The 19,006-nt window shown below is 49.0% G+C and overlaps 2 protein-coding genes across 3 annotated transcripts in view; both read right to left on the bottom strand.

Annotated features, from left to right (window-relative positions):
* ZNF34 (zinc finger protein 34) overlaps nucleotides 1-11,919 on the bottom strand; it is a 14,616-nt gene extending 2,697 nt beyond the window's left edge. The window contains exons 1-6 of one of the 2 annotated variants that reach the window (XM_029923097.1): nucleotides 11,818-11,919; nucleotides 5,865-5,949; nucleotides 3,338-3,388; nucleotides 2,855-2,941; nucleotides 2,419-2,545; nucleotides 1,872-1,991 (exon numbers count right to left, since the gene is read on the bottom strand). In XM_029923097.1, the coding sequence (XP_029778957.1) occupies nucleotides 1,872-1,991; nucleotides 2,419-2,545; nucleotides 2,855-2,887 (280 nt within the window). In that variant the 5' untranslated portion in view covers nucleotides 2,888-2,941; nucleotides 3,338-3,388; nucleotides 5,865-5,949; nucleotides 11,818-11,919. The remainder of the gene's footprint in view (nucleotides 1-1,871; nucleotides 1,992-2,418; nucleotides 2,546-2,854; nucleotides 2,942-3,337; nucleotides 3,389-5,864; nucleotides 5,950-11,817) is intronic. The other variant, XM_029923098.1, reaches the window with a different exon arrangement.
* A 1,640-nt stretch (nucleotides 11,920-13,559) lies between these two features.
* On the bottom strand, nucleotides 13,560-16,220 carry RPL8 (ribosomal protein L8). The gene is made up of 6 exons (XM_029923124.1): nucleotides 16,118-16,220; nucleotides 15,740-15,886; nucleotides 15,519-15,660; nucleotides 14,816-15,034; nucleotides 13,977-14,092; nucleotides 13,560-13,757 (listed from the first exon to the last, which is right to left on the bottom strand). Exons 2-6 carry the CDS (start codon nucleotides 15,875-15,877, stop codon nucleotides 13,599-13,601), a joined length of 774 nt encoding a protein of 257 aa, XP_029778984.1. The 5' UTR covers nucleotides 15,878-15,886; nucleotides 16,118-16,220; the 3' UTR covers nucleotides 13,560-13,598.
* Nucleotides 16,221-19,006: the final 2,786 nt, after the last annotated feature.

Raw genomic sequence — 19,006 nt, 5'->3', positions numbered from 1 at the left:
AAAAAAATAGTAAAAACAAAAAAAAGCACATCTGACAAAGAAGAAGGTGTCTAAGGGCACCTAACAACAGCTAATTCACCCAAAATTCATGGTAGGAAAACCAGTTGCCTCCTCAGGACATCAGAAAGCCAACCTCGTGCTAACCATGGACCTTGATGTCCCTGACCTCACCCTAGCAGGCCATGCTCATTCCTGTGCCTTTTCTCAGGGGTCTCAGTGAGCTACCAGCCCCTTAAACTCAAAATGCCATACAGAATGGTTCCTGATACCCTCGAGCCTCCATTCCTTCCTTCCTTCCCTGACCAGACATTCATACACCAACTCCCCTTGCAGAAACATACCTCCAGAAATGTATTCTCTGTGAACCAACATGCATAACAACCCCAAAATGCGGACCACCAAAGGTCAGCAAGAATGTAAAATAATCTGGAGTGCCTAGGTGCCTGTCGGTTAAGCATCAATGCTTGATTTCAGCTCAGGTCATGATCTCACAGTTCATGGGTTGAAGGCCCATATTAGCGTGGAATGTGCTTAGGATTTTCTCTCTCCCCCTCTCTGCCCCTCCCCTGCTCTCTCTCTCAAAATAAATAAATATTTAAAAAAAAGAATGGAAAGTAATTTTTGGCATACTCACACAACAGAACACCATGTGGCAATGAAAGAAAACAAACTGTGTACAACATGGCAGCCCTCACAACGTTCAGATGTCCTGCATGAGACCAGACACAGAGCTAAGGGGCAGAGTGGTCTCTAGGAGTCAGAGAGAAGGGCCCTGTGAGGAGCAGTGGGAAATGACAGGAGGCACAGTGGGCTCCCAGGGAACTAGAAACATTCTACATCTTGATTTGAAAGATTTTTATAAAAATTCACTGGGGCACCTGGGAGGCTCAGTCAGTTAAGCATCCGACTTCGGCTCAGGTCATGATCCTGCGGTTCGTGAGTTCGAGCCCCACATCGGAGTCTGTGCTGACAGCTCAGAGCCTGGAGCCTGCTTCAGATTCTGTATCTTTCCCTCTCTCTTTGGCCCTCCCCAACTCTCTGTGTCTCAAAAATAAATAAATGTAAAAAGAAAAAGTTCACTGAGCTAGAAACTTAAGGTTTATCCTGACTCTAAAAGTATTTATATTTGAATAAACAAATTTACAAAAGAGAAATTCACGTCCGTTGAACTAACAGTTGCTTCTTAGGACATCATCAAGACATGTGCAAAATAACGCTTCTGACAGTTGTCTGAGGCAACGAAACTACAAAGTACCTTCCCACTGGCACTTCCAGCAAAAGCGTGCGTGACTCATGTAAAGAGAGGAACACTCACTGAGTGAAGAAGGAGGTGACAACAGTACACACGGGAGCACTGCATCCCTGTTTAGAAGCAACACTTGTATGGGTGTGGAACAGACAGCACTAGAAAGGGGACAGCAGGTGCACAATAGAACATCCTGGTATCTGGGTGATGAGATACTCTCTCTATCTTGTAATGGTCCATGCCTGTCAAGTGGTAATTTTACAAAAGGAGAATGAAGCGGCGGTCTCCACCGCTGGGGCCCTGTCTGGCCCTCCTCATGGGGCATGAACTCTGGAGGGCAGGGCTCCGTGAGGTCCCAGGAACCCAGCCCGCACTCACAGCACACCTGAATGCCCTTCCCTCTTATCCTCTGCTAACAAGGCCCTCTCTCACACCCCTAAAAGATTCAGCTCGAGAATTACCACAATGAGTACTCAGGCTGATAGAAGTGACCTGGATTTCAGCATAGGCCACTCCCAGGGCTGCCCTGATGCATCTTGTTCTCATCCTGAGCCATTAACCACACACCTTGGACCCCAACAAATGCTTGTTTGGCAACTGTTGGGGAAGTGGCCCCTTCACGCACCTGAGACACTCACTCTTGGTTGCCCTTTCCCCTTGGCACCCTGTGCATCCAGGACCCACGGCTCATCCCCTCGCTCCAACTGTGTGATCACCCCAGGCTTGGAACCTGCACGTCCAGCTCCTAGGAAGAAATCAGGGCCTGGGGTTGGTGCCAAGGATCAGGGCTGCACTGAGCATGATCTCACAGGATCTCTTTCCTGTGGCAGAAGGAGAAGCACAGGCAAAGTGGGCTGACGGGGAGTCTGGACACTCTGGAGGGCTGGAAGTGGTCATGAGGAGGAGATCTGAGCACAGGGAACAAGAGTGCAGAGGGCTCTCTCCACTTGGGAGGGACACAATCCCTCTGAGGAGGGGTCCATCTTGGGCCTGGGGCAGGGAGGTACTCTTATCTGGGAGCTCAGGGTCAGATTTGAGAAGCATAGGCTAGCCCCTCCTCTGTGCAGACCAGGCCTGCCTAAGACCAGGGGTTGAGACCCCCAGCCCAACCCCTGCGGAGCCCTCGGTTCCCAGGGCTGTTCCCTGAACTGCATCCTAGTGAGGAGCCTTACCCAGGGAGGCCAGATTCCTGTAGGTCTCCAGCATCACGTCCCTGTAGAGGCCCCTCTGAGCAGGGCCCAGACGGCCCCACTCCTCCCGGGAGAATAGCACGGCCACGTCCTCAAAGGTCACCTCAGCCTGGAATGACAAGGGCTGCTGCAGGCCCAGGTGCGGCTCAGGGGAGGCCCGGGGGAAGGGGCCGCGGAAGCATACTAGGAGCAGCGCCACAGGGGTGACCACGGAAACGATCCTCCAGCATGGCCCAGGGGAGCGGCCCGAGCCCGGGCTGCTGAGCCAGCTAACTCAGGAAGGTTAGGGAGTCCCAGGGTCACCACTCCTCTACTCAGCGCCCCGGACCAGACATGCCTGACAGGGCCTGCTCAGGCAGACGCAGCAGGAAAGCCCTGCGTGGAGACTTCCCACCTCGCAGGGAAAGCAGATGCTCACCTGGGGCAGGGCAGACAGGCGGAAAGCTGCCATCACCTGTGCCCTGGGCTTCCAAGGGGAGGAGGGCAGCAGTAAGTCCCACTGGTGCTGAGGAAAGAGAGAGGAACACGTCGAGGCCCAGGCTGGCCCATCCCGTGGACCTTCAGGATCATGTTCACCCCCTTCAGGGCACAGCTGGCCTCCCAGGCGGACTGCTCCCTGCCCAACCCTGCGCCAGTACATGGACACGTACACAGCTCCTCAGGTCATCTGCTCCCCTCAACCTCCCTGACACGCCAAGCTGTCTCATTCAGGAGGAAGATGGAGATACTCATTCACTTTATATGAAAGAGTAAAGACAACATGACACATGTTGAGGGAAAAAGGAAAAAAAATCAATAGAAGGCAGAGAACAAAGTCAAAGTACAGATGGCAAGAAATACAACAGCAGTAGAAACAATTCAGTGGAAGAGTAATGATAAGAAATAGAATGATTAAACTCACCTACGAGAAGCAAAGACTCTCCAGCAGACGCACAAAATGCATCTACATAACCTAAAATAAAGTAACAGAGAAAGGCTGGATGTAAGAGAGATCAAACAAACACTACTTAAAATAAAGCTATAAAAGATATACACCTTTTCTTTACCTTGAAAGCTCTTTATTGAAATATGACTTTTATGAAGAAGAGTCGAGAAATCCTGAACACACAGCTCAAGGGGCAATCACGAGGGCCCATCCCCACAGAAGCAGCACTGACATCCACCCTCCTGCCCCGCAGGCACTTCTTCCGCCCTGAAGTGCCAAGGGTGAAGCTCCACCCTGAATGGCACCACCACAGATCAGCTGTGCTTCTGATGAACGTTATCAAAGGACCTACAAGTTGTCTATACTCATCTGGCTACTACTTCCCCTCATTCATCATCTTTCTGAGCTTAATATGCATTGGTATGCGTGGTTCAGCATTTATTTATACCAATTAAAACAGAACTGAAAGCAAAACTCATTAATAGGAACAAAAATGAATAATACACATCAGTAAAAGGGAAATCAACCAAAAAGATGTAATTACATACACGCATGAATCTACCAACAAGCTCAAAATGTAAAAAGCCAATGCTAACTAACGAAGCAAAGAGGAACCTGGCATACCTCCCCTGGAATGAGAGATTTTAACACATTCCCTCAGAAGCAAGAGACTGAGTAGAGAACAGTTACTTAAAGCATAGAGAATACACATTTTCCAAGGTACATTCAAAACTATTGAAAAAACATCACAAAACAGGCAACAAGGGAAAAAACTGACATCATTTGGCAAAATATTCTCTCATCAGACTGCTGTTATGCTGGAAATACATGCTAAAAACAAGTACCCCTTTCCAGAAAACCTTAGAAATGGAAACAAAGGCCACCTAACAGAAAATGTACATTCTGTTTTAAATTTTTTTTTAATTTTTTTTAATGTTTTATTTATTTTTGATACAGACAGAGACAGAGCATGAGGGGGGAGGGTCAGAGAGAGAAGGAGACACAACCAGAAGCAGGCTCCAGGCTCTGAGCCAGCTGTCAGCACAGAGCCTGGCGCGGGGCTTAAACCCACGAACGTGAGATCTGACCTGAGCCGAAGTCGGAAGCTTAAACAACTGAGCCACCCAGGCGCCCCTGTTTTAAATTTTTTAATGTCTATTTATTTATTTTGAGAGAGAGAACACGAGCAGGGGAGGGGCATAGAGAGAGGGAGAGACAGAATCCCATGCAGGCTCCACACCATCAGTGCATAGCCCAACAAGGGGCTTGAACTCACCAAACAAGAGATCATGACCCGAGCCGAAACCAAGAGTCAGACATTTGGGGCGCCTGGGTGGCTCAGTCGGTTAGGCGTCCGGCTTCGGCTCAGGTCATGATCACACGTTCGTGTGTTCGAGCCCCACGTCAGGCTCTGTGCTGACGGCTCAGAGCCTGGAGCCTGCTTCAGATTCTGTGTCTCCCTCTCTCTCTGCCCCTCCCCGCTCATGCTCCGCCTCTCTCTGTCTCAAAAATAAATAAAACACTAAAAAAAAAAAAATTAAAAAAAAAAGAGTCAGACACTTAACCAGCTGAGCCACACAGGCATCCTGAAAAATGTGCACTTTTTTTTTTTAATGTTTTATTTATTTTTGATACAGAAAGAGACAGAGCATAAGAGGGGGAGGGTCAGAGAGAAAGGGAGACACAGAACTGGAAGCAGACTCCAGGCTCTGAGCTAGCTGTCAGCACAGAGCCTGATGCGGGGCTCGAACCCACAAACGTCACGAACATGGGATCTGACCTGAGCTGAAGTCAGAGGCTTAACCGACTGAGCCACCCAGGTGCCCCAAAAATGTGCATTCTTAATGCACTTATTTTAGCATAGGAGAGACTGAAAAAAAACGACCTAAACATTCAATGAGAAATTAAACACAGACTAAGAAAAGTGAATTCAAGGAAAAATAGAAAAAATTAAGAACACTCGATTTAAAGAAACAAAATCATCTCTAGGGCATCTGGGCACCTCAGCTGGTTTAGCGTCTCACTTGATTTCAGCTCAAGTCATGACCTGACCCAACAGTCTGGGAGATCAAGCCCCGAGATGGGCTTCTCTCTCTCCTCTCTCTGCCCTGTACCCCCTTGTGCACGCACTTTCTCTCTCTCAAAATAAACATTTAAAAATACATAAAATACAGAAACAGAAAATAACTCAACACTGGTTCTTTAAAATGCTAACGACAACCATCTGGCAAGTTCAATGCAGAAAAGAGATGGAAAAAAAAAATACTATTAAGAACAAAAAAGTTGAGGGGGGCACATGGGTGGCTCGGTCAGTTGACCATCCAACTCTCGATTTTGGCTGAGGTCATGATTTGAGGGTCATGGGATTAAGCCCTGCATCAGGCTCCACGCTGAGTACGGAGCCTGCTAAAGATTCTCTCTCTCTCCCCCAGTCCCTCTCCCCTACTCACGCTCTCTCTAAAATAAGAAATGAAATGAAAGAAAGGGACACAACTCTACATACCATACAAGCAGCAATGGCCATCAGAGTGTGGTCCAAAATGCTAGGAACAAAACTCTAAAACTTTATTGAAGGACATCAAAAACACCTATGGAGAAATGGACAGTATTCATAAACAGGAGGACTCAATATTATAAAAATGTCAACTCTCCTCAAGTAAACTTATTAATTCTGTGCACTCCAAACTGCAATAGGACATAATATGAAATCTGACCAAAGTGACTTAATATCATAATGATCCATGATTAACCAAGACAATGTTAAAAAAGAACTAAGCTAGGCAGAGCATGCCCTACCTCCTATCACGACTTACTGTGAGGCTATGGTAATAAAAGCGAAGTGTGAGCACAGTAAAGAAGATAAGGAACAGACCCAGGCATATGTTAATGGCATGCTATTCATAATGGTGCCAACACAAATGATTTTCCACAGAAAAATAAAATTCAATCCCCGACTCCTGTGGCAAACAAAGATATACTTTAAGCACATAGAAAACCTAAATACTTTTTAAAAATTACAGCCATTCTAAGCAAAAATATGCAAAATACAGTCCACAGAAGAAAAGCTGTTTAATTTTACTCCAAAATTTTTTTCTGTACAAGACATGACAAAACTAAAAGACAAGATGCAGAGTGAAAGACATTTGCAAATATAATACATAAAAAAAGATACATAGAATATATTTTGAAATAAAAAGAAAAGGAAAAGACCATTAATTTAACAAAGTAAACACATGATTACTTAGAAAGTCACAGATAATGAAATTAAAGAGTCCAATAAACATTTGAAATGATCTTCAATGTCACGAAGAACTGGAGAAACACAAATTTAAGACTTCTCTCCCCACAGACTGGGGAAAATATAAAAATGTTTCACAATATCAAATGTTGAAAACATAGGGAACAATGAGATTTTCAGAGTCCTATAGAGTATAAACTGGTACAGTCACTCTGGAAATCCACCTTGGAGAGCTGAAACCCTGCAAATTCAGTCAGAAACCCTAATTCTAAGAGTGTGCCCTGTAAAACTCTTGCTAATGCACATAAGAAGATACACAAGAATGTTACCATGTGCCTGTGTACCAAAAACAAAAACAAAACAAAACAAATCCCAAAAACAAACAAACAAACAAAACTTCAATAGTTAACCATCAGGAAACAGTCATACGGTCACCGTGGTTGGAAGAAAGAAACCACATCAATATCAGAGGCAGTACAAAGCTGTAAGATTGAGTGGAACTCTTAAGTGTAGAATATCAACAGTATATAACGGTATGCAGATTTTTAAACATAAAAACACTAGTAGGTATATAAAGGTATAAGAAAATGTATTAACAGCAAGATAACAATCAATAGAGAGAAAAAGCACCTAAGGAATGGGAGAAAATATTTACAAACCATATATCTGATAATGAATCAAGGTATGATTTTTTTTGTTGTTTTTGTTTTTCGTTTTTATTGAGACAGACAGACAGACAGACAGACAGCATGAGCAGAGGAGAGCCAGAGAGAAAGGAAAGACACAGAATCTGAAGAGAGGCTCCAGGCTCTGAGCCGTCAGCACAGAGCCCAATGCCGGGCTCGAACCCATGAACCGCGAGATCATGACCTGAGCTGAAGTCAGATGCTTAACCAACTGAGCCACCCAGGCTCTCCAGATCTAAAATATATAAGGACCTCACACAAGTCAATAAGGGGAAAAAAAACAAAAACCCAACATAAAATGGGCAAAGAACCTAAATTTCTTCCTAGAAGACACACAAATGACCAAGAGTCACATGAAAAAGCACTTGACACCACTAGAGAACTGCAAATAAAACCACAATGAATTATCACCTCACACCTGTCAGAATGAGCGTTATCAAAAAGCAAAAGATAATGCTGGGCAGGATACGGGTAAAAGGGAGCCCTGTGCACTGTTGGTAGGAATGTAAACTGGGGCAGCCGTTATGGAAAACAATGTGGAGGTGCTTCAAAAAATTGAAAATAGGGGCGCCTGGGTGGCTCAGTGGTTAGGCATCCAATTTCAGCTCAGGTCATGATCTCTTGGTCCACAGGTGTGGGTCCCACGTCAGGCTCTGTGCTGCCAGCTCAGAGCCTAGAGCCTACTTTGGATTCTGTGTCTCCCTCTTCTCTCTCTGCCCCTCCCCTGATCATGCTCTCTTTCTCTCTCAACAATTAAAAAATAAAACATTTAAAAACTTGAAAATAGAACTAGTACATGATCCACCAATCCCACCTGTTCTATTATCCAAAGGAAATGAAATCACTACCTCAAAGACACATGTGCACTCCCATCATCACTGCAGCATTATTCACAACAGGCAAGAAATGGAAACAACCTGAGTGTCCAATGATAGATGAAGGGATATCGGACGTGGTATACACACGATGGAATGCTACTCAGCTATAAAGAGTGAAATTTTGCCATTTGCTACAACATGGGTAAACCTAGAAATCATGCGAAGTGAAATAAACTAGACACAGAAAGACAAATAGTACATGATCTCACTAACATGTAGTATCTAAGAGTCCACGGAAGCAGAGTGTAGAATGGTAGGCTGCTAGGGTTTGCGGGCTGGGGAAAATGGACAGATTTTCATCAGAGTACAAACTTTCAGTTGCTCACAATGATTAAGTTCTGGAGATATAATGTACAGCCCTGTAATTACAGTTAACACTACTGTATTGTAACTTTGAAACTTGCTGAGAGGGCAGATCTTAAATACCCTCACCACAGAGAAAACAAAAAAAGGGCTCTGGTTGGCTCAGTCAGTTAAGCACCTGACTCTTGACATCGGCTCCAGGCAAGATCTCACTGTTTCTAAGACCGAGACCCGCATCTAGCTCTGTGCTGACAGCAAGGAACATGCTTGTGATTCTCTCTCTCACTCTCTCTGCTCCTCCCAGACTCATCCGTCTTCTCTCCCTCAAAACAAAGAAAAAGAAAAAAAAACAAAAACAAAACCGAAGAAAAAGAAAGAAAACAAAAAAAGCAAATGGTGCCTATGTGAGGTGATGGACATGCTAATTAAGTCGACCGTGATTATCTTACAATATACACATACATCAAAACATCAAGTGTACACCTAAAATCCATACAATTCCTATTTATCAATTACACCTCAATAAAACTAATAGAAATCAAAACAAAAGAAAAAAACTGCTGAAAGTATGTCGTTCAAAATAAGGGATGCTTAGGAAAGCAAATGGGACTGGGGACCCTGCCTCTAAGAGCAATTTCACTTCAACAGCTTTCTTTAAAAAATACCAGACTTCAAGCTGTATTACAAAGCTGTAACCATGAAAAAAGTATGGTACTGGCACAAAAACAGACACTCAGAATAGGGAACCCAGAAATGGACCCACAAATGTGTGGCCAACTAACCTTTGACAAAGCAGGAAAAATATCCAATGGAATAAAGACAGTCTCTCCAGCGAGTGGTGCTGGGAAAGCTGGACAGCGACATGCAGAAAAATGAGCCTGGATCACTTTCTGACACCACACACCAAAATAAACTCAAAATGGATGAAAGACCTAAATATAAGACAGGAAGCCATCAAAATCCTGGTGGAGAAAGCAGGCAAAAGCCTCTCTGACCTTGGCCACAGCAAATTCTTACTCAACATGTCTCTGGAGGCGAGGGAAAAGTTAAAAAGCTTCTGCACAGTGAAGGAAACAGCAAAGCAAAAAGGCAACTGATGGAATGGGAGAAGATATGTGCAAACAACATATCAGATGAAGGGTTAGTATCTAAAATCTATAAAGAACTTATCAAACTCAACACCCCCCCCAAAAAATAATAATCCAATGAAGAAATGGGCAAGACATGAATACATGAATAGACACTATTTTTTTAATTTTTTAATGTTTATTTATTTTTGAGAGAGAGGGTGTGTGTGTGTGAGCAGGAGAAGGGCAGAGAGAGAAGACGACACAGAATCTGAAGCAGGCTCCAGGTTCTGAGCTGTCAGCACAGGGGCTCGAACTCACGAACCGCGAGATCATGACCTGAGCCGAAGTTGGCCACTTAACCAACTGAGCCACCCAGGCGCTCCATGAATAGACACTTCTCCAAAGACATCCAGATGGCCAACTGACACATGAAAAGATGTTCAACATCACCCAACATCAGGGAAATACAAATCAAAACCACAATGAGATACCACCTCACACAGGTCAGAGTGGCTAAAATTAACAACTCAGGCAACAACAGATGTTGGCAAGGATGCAGAGAAAGAAGAACGCTTTTGCACTGCTGGTGGGAATGCAAACTGGTGCAGTCACTCTGGAAAACAGTACAGAGGTTCCTCAAAAAATTAAAAATAGAACTACCCTACAACCCAGCAACTGCACTACTATTTATTCAAGGGATACAGGTGTGCTGTTTTAAAGGGGCACATGCACCCCACTGTTTACAGCAGCACAATTGACAACAGTCAAGGCATGGAAAGAGCCCAAATGTCCATCGATGGATGAATGGATAAAGAAGACGTGGTTTATATATATACAATGGAGTATTACTTGGCAACCAAAAAGAATGAAATCTTACCAGTTGCAACTACATGGATGGAACTAGAGGATATTATGCTAAACGAAATTAGCCAGTCAGAGAAAGACAAATATCATAGGACTTCATTCATATATGGACTTTAAGATACAAAACAGATGAACATAAGGAAAGGGAAGCAAAAATAATATAAAAACAGGGAGGGGGACAAAACATGAGACTCTTAAATATGGAACAGAGGATTATTACAGGGGTCGTGGGAGGGAGAATAGGCTAAATGGGTGAAGGGCATTAAAGAATCTACTCCTGAAGTCATTGTTGCACTATATGCTAAGTAACTTGGATGTAAAATTAAAAAAATAAATAGCAAAAAATAAAAATAAAAATTAGGGGCGTCTGGATGGCTCAGTCCCTACAGCATTAGACTTCCTTGACCTTGGAGATTGCTTTAAAAAAATAAATAAATAATGTATTTTTTTAAAAATTAAAAGCTTTAAATACACGTGGCAAACCCAGTCATTAGTGTTGGTAATCTATTCTCCAAATGTTTTCAAAGCACATAAACGGTGCATTTTATTTTATTTTTTTTACTTAAGAAGCTTTCAGTTCCTGACCTTGAATAGAGACCTCTAAGAAAAGAAAGAAAAACGTGGCTGGGAAGAGAAAAGCCTGTTAGCGCCAGAGGCAAAGAGAGTGGGAAGGAAGGTATATCAGTGGCACTGGCATTTCAGGAACTGCTGCGAAAGGCAAGAGGAAGCACGGAAGGAGGGATGGTAAATGGGAAGGACAAGAGCTGACAGCAAAGAGTGTGTTTTGGCATCAACTGCCCCAAGCTAGAGACTAGGCGAGGAGAGAGATGGGGCTAGGGGCAGGAAACGGGGTATCTGGGGAGAAGCAGGGGCAGGGAGTGGAGGGCTGGGGAGAACTGGGGAACACAACCTGGACCCACATGCGAGGGAAAGACTCGGTTCAAGCAGAGGGCTAGGGTAGCGGGGTGAATTTGGAGAGCTGGTTTGCCGTCTGCAGGGCGGAGCGGGCCTCGAGTCACCAGGCCATGAGGGTCCCAGGCATCCCGGGACACAGCCCTTTGGGGCGACCTGGGGAGAGGAATCCGGTGGAGAGACCCCGGGGCTCCCGGAGTCATAAGACCCGGGAAGCGGAGTCTCGGGCGAATGACTCCAGGCCAGGGTGAGCGGAGAGCGGGACGCCAGGCTTGGGGAGGACACCAGTCGGGATTGGGGACCCACTGCAAAACACTGGGGCAGCAACAGGGGTTTTCGAGGGCGCTCCCGAGAGCGGGGAGGGAGGCTGGCGGAGGGACGCCAGGCGGGAGACGTCGACCGCGGCGTGGGCCCCGGCCCGAGCATCGCTGGCTACAGGGAAGGGCTGGCACCCCGCGTCTGGGAGAGCTCGCGGTCACCGCCGCCCCCGCCCAGCCACACTCACCTCAGCACCGCCGAGCAGCCGCCGCCGGGCCGGCCCCCACGAGCCCCACCCGCCGTGACCAGCCAATTCAACCGGAAGTGACGCCCCCACCCCGGGTCCGAACCGGAGGCACCCTCGGGCCGCTCTGGGAAACGGACTCCACGTCTCAGTAGTTAGTCTCCTTGAGGAACTGGAAACTCAGCGGCGGAAATCGGGGGCGCGGCCACTGGGTGGCAGCCTGGAACTGTCACCTCGAAGCTTCAGCTGGGAAGCAAGGGGAGGCTTAGAGACCGACTTTGGAAGACTAATACATTACAGCAATTTTCATTAAAGCTCTCTAGTAACCCCTCAGGGCGCTACCAACAGAAGACCAGGCCCTTTCCTTTACAGAGGCAAAGCCACGTGATCACCAAGGAAGATGCTTACTGGCTAACGCCCCTTTTGTTCAGCACACTGAACCCAAACCTTGTCCACTAGGATAAGGGCTTTCCTTGGGTGCCTGCTACTGGAACGAAGCCTTCCTAAGACCACTTCTTGCCCAGGGACCCAAACCACTTTATCCCAAAGATAAAGCAGTGGCAGGTTATTTTATAGGTCAGGTGACCAAGCCCACTCTCCCTACCCTTGACCAAGGCCTAGCCCTGCTAGGGTCACTGTCTAGGTGTCGTGGGTGCTCAAGAGGCCAGTGGAGCCCAGGAAAGCAAGACCTGGGGGCAAGGTTCATGCTATCCACAAGCAAGGAACCAACAAGGAGCCATCTGGCAACAAAAACGTCTTTCTGGTGAGAGACTGCCTACTGCATACAGCCTCTTAAATCCCCCCTCCCCCACCCCCAGGTGGGCCCCCTGGGTGGCTGTTGGTTAAGCATCCAACTTTAGCTCAGGTCATGATCCTACAATTTATGGGTTCAAGCCCCAGGTGGGGCTCTGTGCTGACAGCTAGCTCAGAGCCTGGAGCCTGTCTTCAGATTCCATGTCTCCCTCTCTGACCCTTCACTGCTCACATGGTCTCTCAAAAAAGAAAAAAAACACCTATAAAAAAAAAAAAAAACCACCGAAGTGATGGGTTCCAATGCACGCAGATGATCTCCCAAGAACTCAGTCCCTTGCTTTTCTGCCTCCAGTCTTTACAAGGGGCATTCTGCCTCAAGCAGCCACCTACCTGTCCCCAACCTTCCTGCTTCAAGTGATTCCTTATAGAGGCCTGTAGCCCTTGCTTTTTACATTGGCTCACAAAGGGAACCACTGGGGCAGGGGGCTCTGAGAAACAAGTGTCCTGGTGCTGAGGCACTGATGAGCCTCCACTACCATCTCAGTGCCAGGCTGGCTCAGCAGCATCTGCCTTGGTTCTACCATCTTTGATGAGCCTGTTCAAAGTTTGGGACAAGGTACACTGGGCCAAACAGGAAGCCCATTTGTTCTGAGAAAACTAACCTGACTGTCCTGGTCCTGGCTTCCCAGCTCTCCAGTCTGCAGGCTTCAGTAACACCACTCTGCCCCCAAAGCATCCACACTCACTTAGATCCTCCAAGCACTTGAGAAGTTAACACAAGATGTGGGTAGAATTCTCTGCTCTGTGTACTGCACGGAAGGGTGGCTTCCAGAAATCAAGGTGTGAAGATCCCTAGAACCCCCACCTCTTCTTCCCAGAGCTTTCACTATTTACTGGTGAATCTAACTTCATCTTCTTCCTCTCTACACAAAGGGCTACACGCAGTCCTCCCAGCAAGGACCCTTCCCTCTGAAACCATGAGCAAGCACAGCTTAGTGGCCAAAGGACAGATTTTATTGAGCTCCTCAATCCTAGTTCTCTTTCTCTTGCACAGTCTTGGTTCCTCGGAGACGCCCAGTCCGGCGGGCAGCAATAAGACCCACTTTGCGGCCAGCAGGAGCATCTCTGCGGATAGTAGAGGGTTTGCCAATGTGCTGGTGGTTGCCACCTCCGAAAGGATGCTCTACAGGCTGCAAGAAAAGTGTTATCAATAAGGGTGTGGATCCCACTTTTCTGAGGACTTGGTTAAGAGTAGGATCAACTGACATGTGCCAACAAACTGTACAATAGAGGCTCACATTACAGACTGTCTACCCCAGAAAGGGGACACTCCAGGAAGGGACCTGTCCATCCAGCCTCCCAGCCCCCAATCCCTGAACATCCCAACTGCCCATTTCGAGTTTACTTACGTTCATGGCCACACCACGCACACGTGGCCAGCAATTCCTCTTCGCCTTATACTTGTGGTAAGCACGCCCAGCCTTCAGAATGGGCTTGTCGATGCGGCCACCTCCAGCCACCACACCTGTTGGGGAGATCAGGTACCTCAAGGAGGTGCACCATACCCTCCCAGAACTTCAAGACCCCATCGGGCAGAGAGCATCCTTGCCAGCACCCCGCCCCCACACAAATCATCCTCTCCTACAGTCCTATACCATCACACAGCTCCCCAAATTCCATTAACACCCCAAAACTACCACCAACCACTACAGTCTTTGCAACCTAGCAGCAGACATTAAATTTCTTCCAGATTTCTCAGGCAGCCAAGCCAGGGCTTTCCCCACGGAATCTGTAATGTTGATCTCAACCCATGGTTCTCCAGGGAAGCCCCCATTTTGCCCTGCCTGAGGTCACTCAATCTAACCTCCAAACACCAATCAGATGGCTATCCCAGCCTGAGACACACATCTTGGCCAATTTTGCTTACTTTGTAAACATACACTCAACAGCATCCCTTGGGTTTGGCACAAAAATTCAAAGATGTTGCCCAAATAACAAAGTGAACAAACCAGGGTTCAAATCCTTTTTAAGGTACGTACTGGGTAGCTTAAAGAAAGTTAACACATCCCTGAAAAGGCTCTTAACTACACTGACGTGACAGCAGGAATTATGGAAGTGCAGATTATTAGGCCACACCACAGAACAAGTCTGCCAAGTCTGCCGAACAAGTCCCAAAGCCCGGGTCTAGCTGTTGACTGATCACAGGCGACCCACAGCAAACAGTATTCAACTGCTGCCTGCCACTCACCAACCACTGCTCTGTTGGCTGAAGAAATGACTTTCTTTGATCCTGAGGGCAGCTTCACTCGAGTCTTCTTGGTCTCTGGATTGTGGGAGATGACAGTAGCGTAGTTTCCAGAGGCTCGGGCCAACTTGCCCCTGTCACCAGGCTTCTCCTCCAGACAACACACGATAGTGCCCTCAGGCATGGTGCCCACTGGGAGCACATTGCCTATGTTGAGCTGGGCTGCAAGAAGCACCATAGGTCAGTATGGCAAAGCGGTCCTCCTTAACTACTGCTCATCAGAAACGCAAACTTGCTCGTAAGTCCCCAAGGCGGCCAGCACAGAGCACTCAACATCCAGCCGCCTCCAACGCAGCTCTCTGGGCACCGCATCTGGTATATGTAGCAAAATAGGTCTCACTAAGTGAGACTTATGCCTGGATGTTCCTCTTCTGACTTAGGATGTGAGCCTCCTCCGTCAACCACAGGTCCAGTCCCCTCCCCATCCTGACCTTTATTCCCAGAGATGAAGCTTACCCTTTTCTTTTTTTCCCAAACACTTAAAGTTTATTTTGGAAGGAAAAAGGCATTCTCACAAGCGAGTCAGGGACAGAGAGGAGCGAGAGAAAAATCCCAAGGAGGCTCCACTGTCAGCGTCAAGCCCACCGTGGGGCTCGACCGAGCCAACCTTGAACGACGAGGCAACCCAGGCGTCCGCGAAGCTTACCCTTCTTGCCACAGTACACAAACTGGCCGGTATGGATCCCCTCGGCAGCGATGAACAATTCCGTCCGCTTCTTAAATCGGTACGGATCCCGAAAGACTACCTTGGCGAGGGGAGCACCGCGGCCCGGGTCGTGGATGATGTCCTGCGGGCCGAGGCGGCATGAGCTGCGGGTTCTGGCGGGGCGCCCCGTGTCCCCACCCACCCGGGCGGGCTCCCCGCACCTTCACGATGCCTTTAATGTAGCCGTGCCGTTCAGCGAAGTCCACGGCTCGCAGACGCGCAGCTCCCTTACGGTGCTTCACGTGCGCGCGGAACACCGAGCCGGCACCCTTTCTCTGTCCACGGATGACGCGGCCCATGGCGGTGGTCTGGAAGCAGCTTACGGTCAATGTCCGGGCGGCCCAGGTACCCCCGCCACTCAAGCTTCAGGATCGCAGCTCTCCAGGATCCTCCCTCCAATCCCCGACCCTTTCCCACCCCCATCCCTGACCATGCGCCCCAGTTCTTTCTCAGGAATTCCACCGGGGTACCTAATGGGCCCCAAGGCAGCGGATGACAGCGGATGGTATCAGAGCCGCCACGCCACAAACACGTCCTACCTGCTGCCCAGCGCGGCCGGAAGAGGAGACGCGCCGGAAAAGAGCCGCTTTATCTTCCGGGGCGGGCCCGAGAACCCCTTCACTTTCCGGCACGGCCGTGAGCCCAGTGCACGCCGGGATTTGTAGTCATCCCGCGGTGTCCGAGGCTTTTTCCCGGCCGCCGTGGCCTCTGCACAGGCGCATTGGGATGGCACGTCCCTTGGAGCTGAAGGGTCCTGAGATCCCGCCGTTGACCCGACCTCCTGCAGCGGGGTCCGTGTGGGCGGGGCCCGGGAGGAGGCTGGGAGGAAGTCCGGACATGGAAGAAATCGGCCGAAGGGCGAGCGTCGCCCAATGAGCGGCCGTGGAGACCCACCAAGAGGCTGGGTGACTTTCCAGGGTTACGCGGCCCCTGATAGGGCGATTTACTCCGGGCACGAAATCGCAGGGCTCCTCTCTTGGCCTGAGGTTATTGGCTTCTTTGTAGGGCAAGGACCCCTGTCTAGGGTGAGGCCCTTCCTTGTAGGGTTGTGGGCCCCCTTTTAAAATGGGTGGACGGTTTGGGGGAACATGGTGGTTTACAGAAGACGGGGCTCTGCACGAAAGATAGCAAATGTTCAACCACCGCCAGGGCGGCCGCTTCGGGGACGCTGCGACTCTGTGCACTGATAGGTTTTCGGAAAGGTCAGAGTGGCCGTGCCTGGATGTGGGGCACTGAGGAGAGAATCAGGGGCATCCTGGTCTTTGCTTGGACGATCACGGCAGGGCATGGTTGGCGGGGGTCCAGGAGGTTGCCAGGGAGAGACGGGGCGACTGTAGAGGTGCGGGAGTCTCCGTTGCGATGGTGGGACCCCCGGGGAGGAGGAGTGTCGCCCTCCTACCCCCTACATCTCTCCCTCCCAGGCAGATGGAGGAAGGGAAGCGAGGCCAGGAAATGGAGAGGGGAAATCTGGGGGCTTGGGAAGAGGGGAGAAGAAGAGGGTGGACCATGTCTCTTACCGCTGGGAGGATAAGGAAAGGAGGACTGGTTAAGTGACCCTGAGGTGAGGGAACACCATGACCCTGTTCAGAACCCTATGGGGACGAGTGGGTGAGGTTGGAACTGAGAAAGGGAACTGCTGGTGGGGAACCCTGGGAGTGTGAGCTGAAGGTAAAGATCTAGTCGACCAGGGCAGGGAGACCCAGCCTGGCGAATGCTGCTGAGTGAGGGCTTCCCGGAGTTCTGACCCTGAGAAGTGGGAGGAGCCTTCAGGAGAGGGTGCCTGGAATTAAGACCTGAGGGATGGGACCCCTGTCTGAGTGAGAACTGTCCACGTGCAGGTTCTGGTAGAGCTTCTTGACTAGGGCTGTGGGTGTGCAGTTGAGACCAGTAGAGGGAGAGGTAGCAAGTTAGGGGAAGTGAGGGCAGGGGTCCCAATGGGCAGAAGCTTGCTCTCAGGACTTTGCAGTAGGGTGTGTGCTTTCACCAGTGCAGTCAGGTGGGCCTTGGAGGGGTGGTGGCAAGAAAGTAAGAAGAAGGAAGGAATGGGGGCCATGTGGCCATATGCTGAAGCAGAGGGGACTGGTGAGGCCCCAAGAGAGGCAACAGATGCGTTGGCAGGGATGGGGGCTCAGGAGGCAGCACAGCCCTGGCAGGGCCAGGGGCTGAGGGGTGATGTGGGAAACACCAGCAGAAAAAAATGGCAGATGAAATTAAATTTCCTTATAAGCTGCAACCCAGGGGTGCCTGGGTGGCTCAGTCAGTTAAGTGTCCGGCTTCAGCTCAGGTCATGATCTCATGGTTTGTGGGTTAGAGCCCCGCGTCGGGCTCTGTGCTGACAGCTCAGAGCCTGGAGCCTGCTTCGGACTCTGTGTCTCCCTCTCTCTCTGACCCTACCCTGGTCACGCTGTCACTCTCTGTCTCTCATAAATAAATAAAAAACATTAAAAAAAAAAGATAAACTGCAGCCCGTTGGCAAATACTTGAGGCAGGCAGAGTAAAATGTCTCTCCAGGAACTCCCTACCATGTTAATGCTTTGCTAGAAGTGAAAACAACCTTAGTTTGACAATAGCTAGGCCCCCAGTATCCTGTGAATCTTCTTTAGCATATGAAGATCTCATTGGGAACATCCCCTGGACTTTACCTCCCCCAGCTCCATAGTATATAACTAGTCTTTCCTCATCGTCCCTTTCTGCCCACCGGTCCTGTCCCCATGCTTTAATAAAATCACCTTTTTCCACTGAAGACATATCAAGAATTCTTTCTTGGCTGTCAGCTCCTGACCCCATGAACCCCATTATCACCCAAAAAAAAATTCATCAAGGGGCACCTGGGCCTCCTTGGGCAGAGTGAGGGGTTTTGAGATCAGCCCAGGATAGGCTCAAAGGACCAGAAAGGCACAGGGAGGTGGGGATAGTACTTGGACACTCAGGCGATGGGGTACCTGAGAAGGTCACGAGGTCTCTCAGATGAGCTATGGTGAGGAGAGCCCTCCACTTTCTCTTTGCCTTGGAGCTCAATGCAGCCAGAGGGGGCTAAACAGGCCTACTGCAGGGCATGTGTTCAGAGCCTTGCCATAGGCAAATGGGCAGTAATGCCAGCCCAAGATTTCCAGAGGATGTCTGGCAGCTGCGAGCCCCCATTGGGGGTTCTGGACCCAGGGAAGCCTCAAGAAGTGCTGTTCGGGGGGTGGCTTGCCTGCCTGGATGCTTCCTCCTGAAGGCCTCCCTGGAGATGGCAAGCACGGACTTACAGGAGAGCAGCCAGTTCTGGGGCTCTCCGAGGTGCGGACACCTGCCTGATATTTATTGGGACCCTGCCTCATGCTCAGTACATCTGTCCTTGCAGAGATGGGGGTCCTGGCTGGTGTCCTCCCCCTTCAAAGTCCAGAGACCTCTGACTTGGCTCCATCTCACTAGCCTGAATGTCA

The sequence above is a fragment of the Suricata suricatta genome, chromosome 15 (genome assembly GCF_006229205.1).
Source record: "Suricata suricatta isolate VVHF042 chromosome 15, meerkat_22Aug2017_6uvM2_HiC, whole genome shotgun sequence".
Lineage (NCBI taxonomy): Eukaryota > Metazoa > Chordata > Mammalia > Carnivora > Herpestidae > Suricata > Suricata suricatta.
The sequence above is the reverse complement of the archived record's forward strand: the minus strand, read 5'-3'. Positions and strand labels throughout refer to the sequence as shown.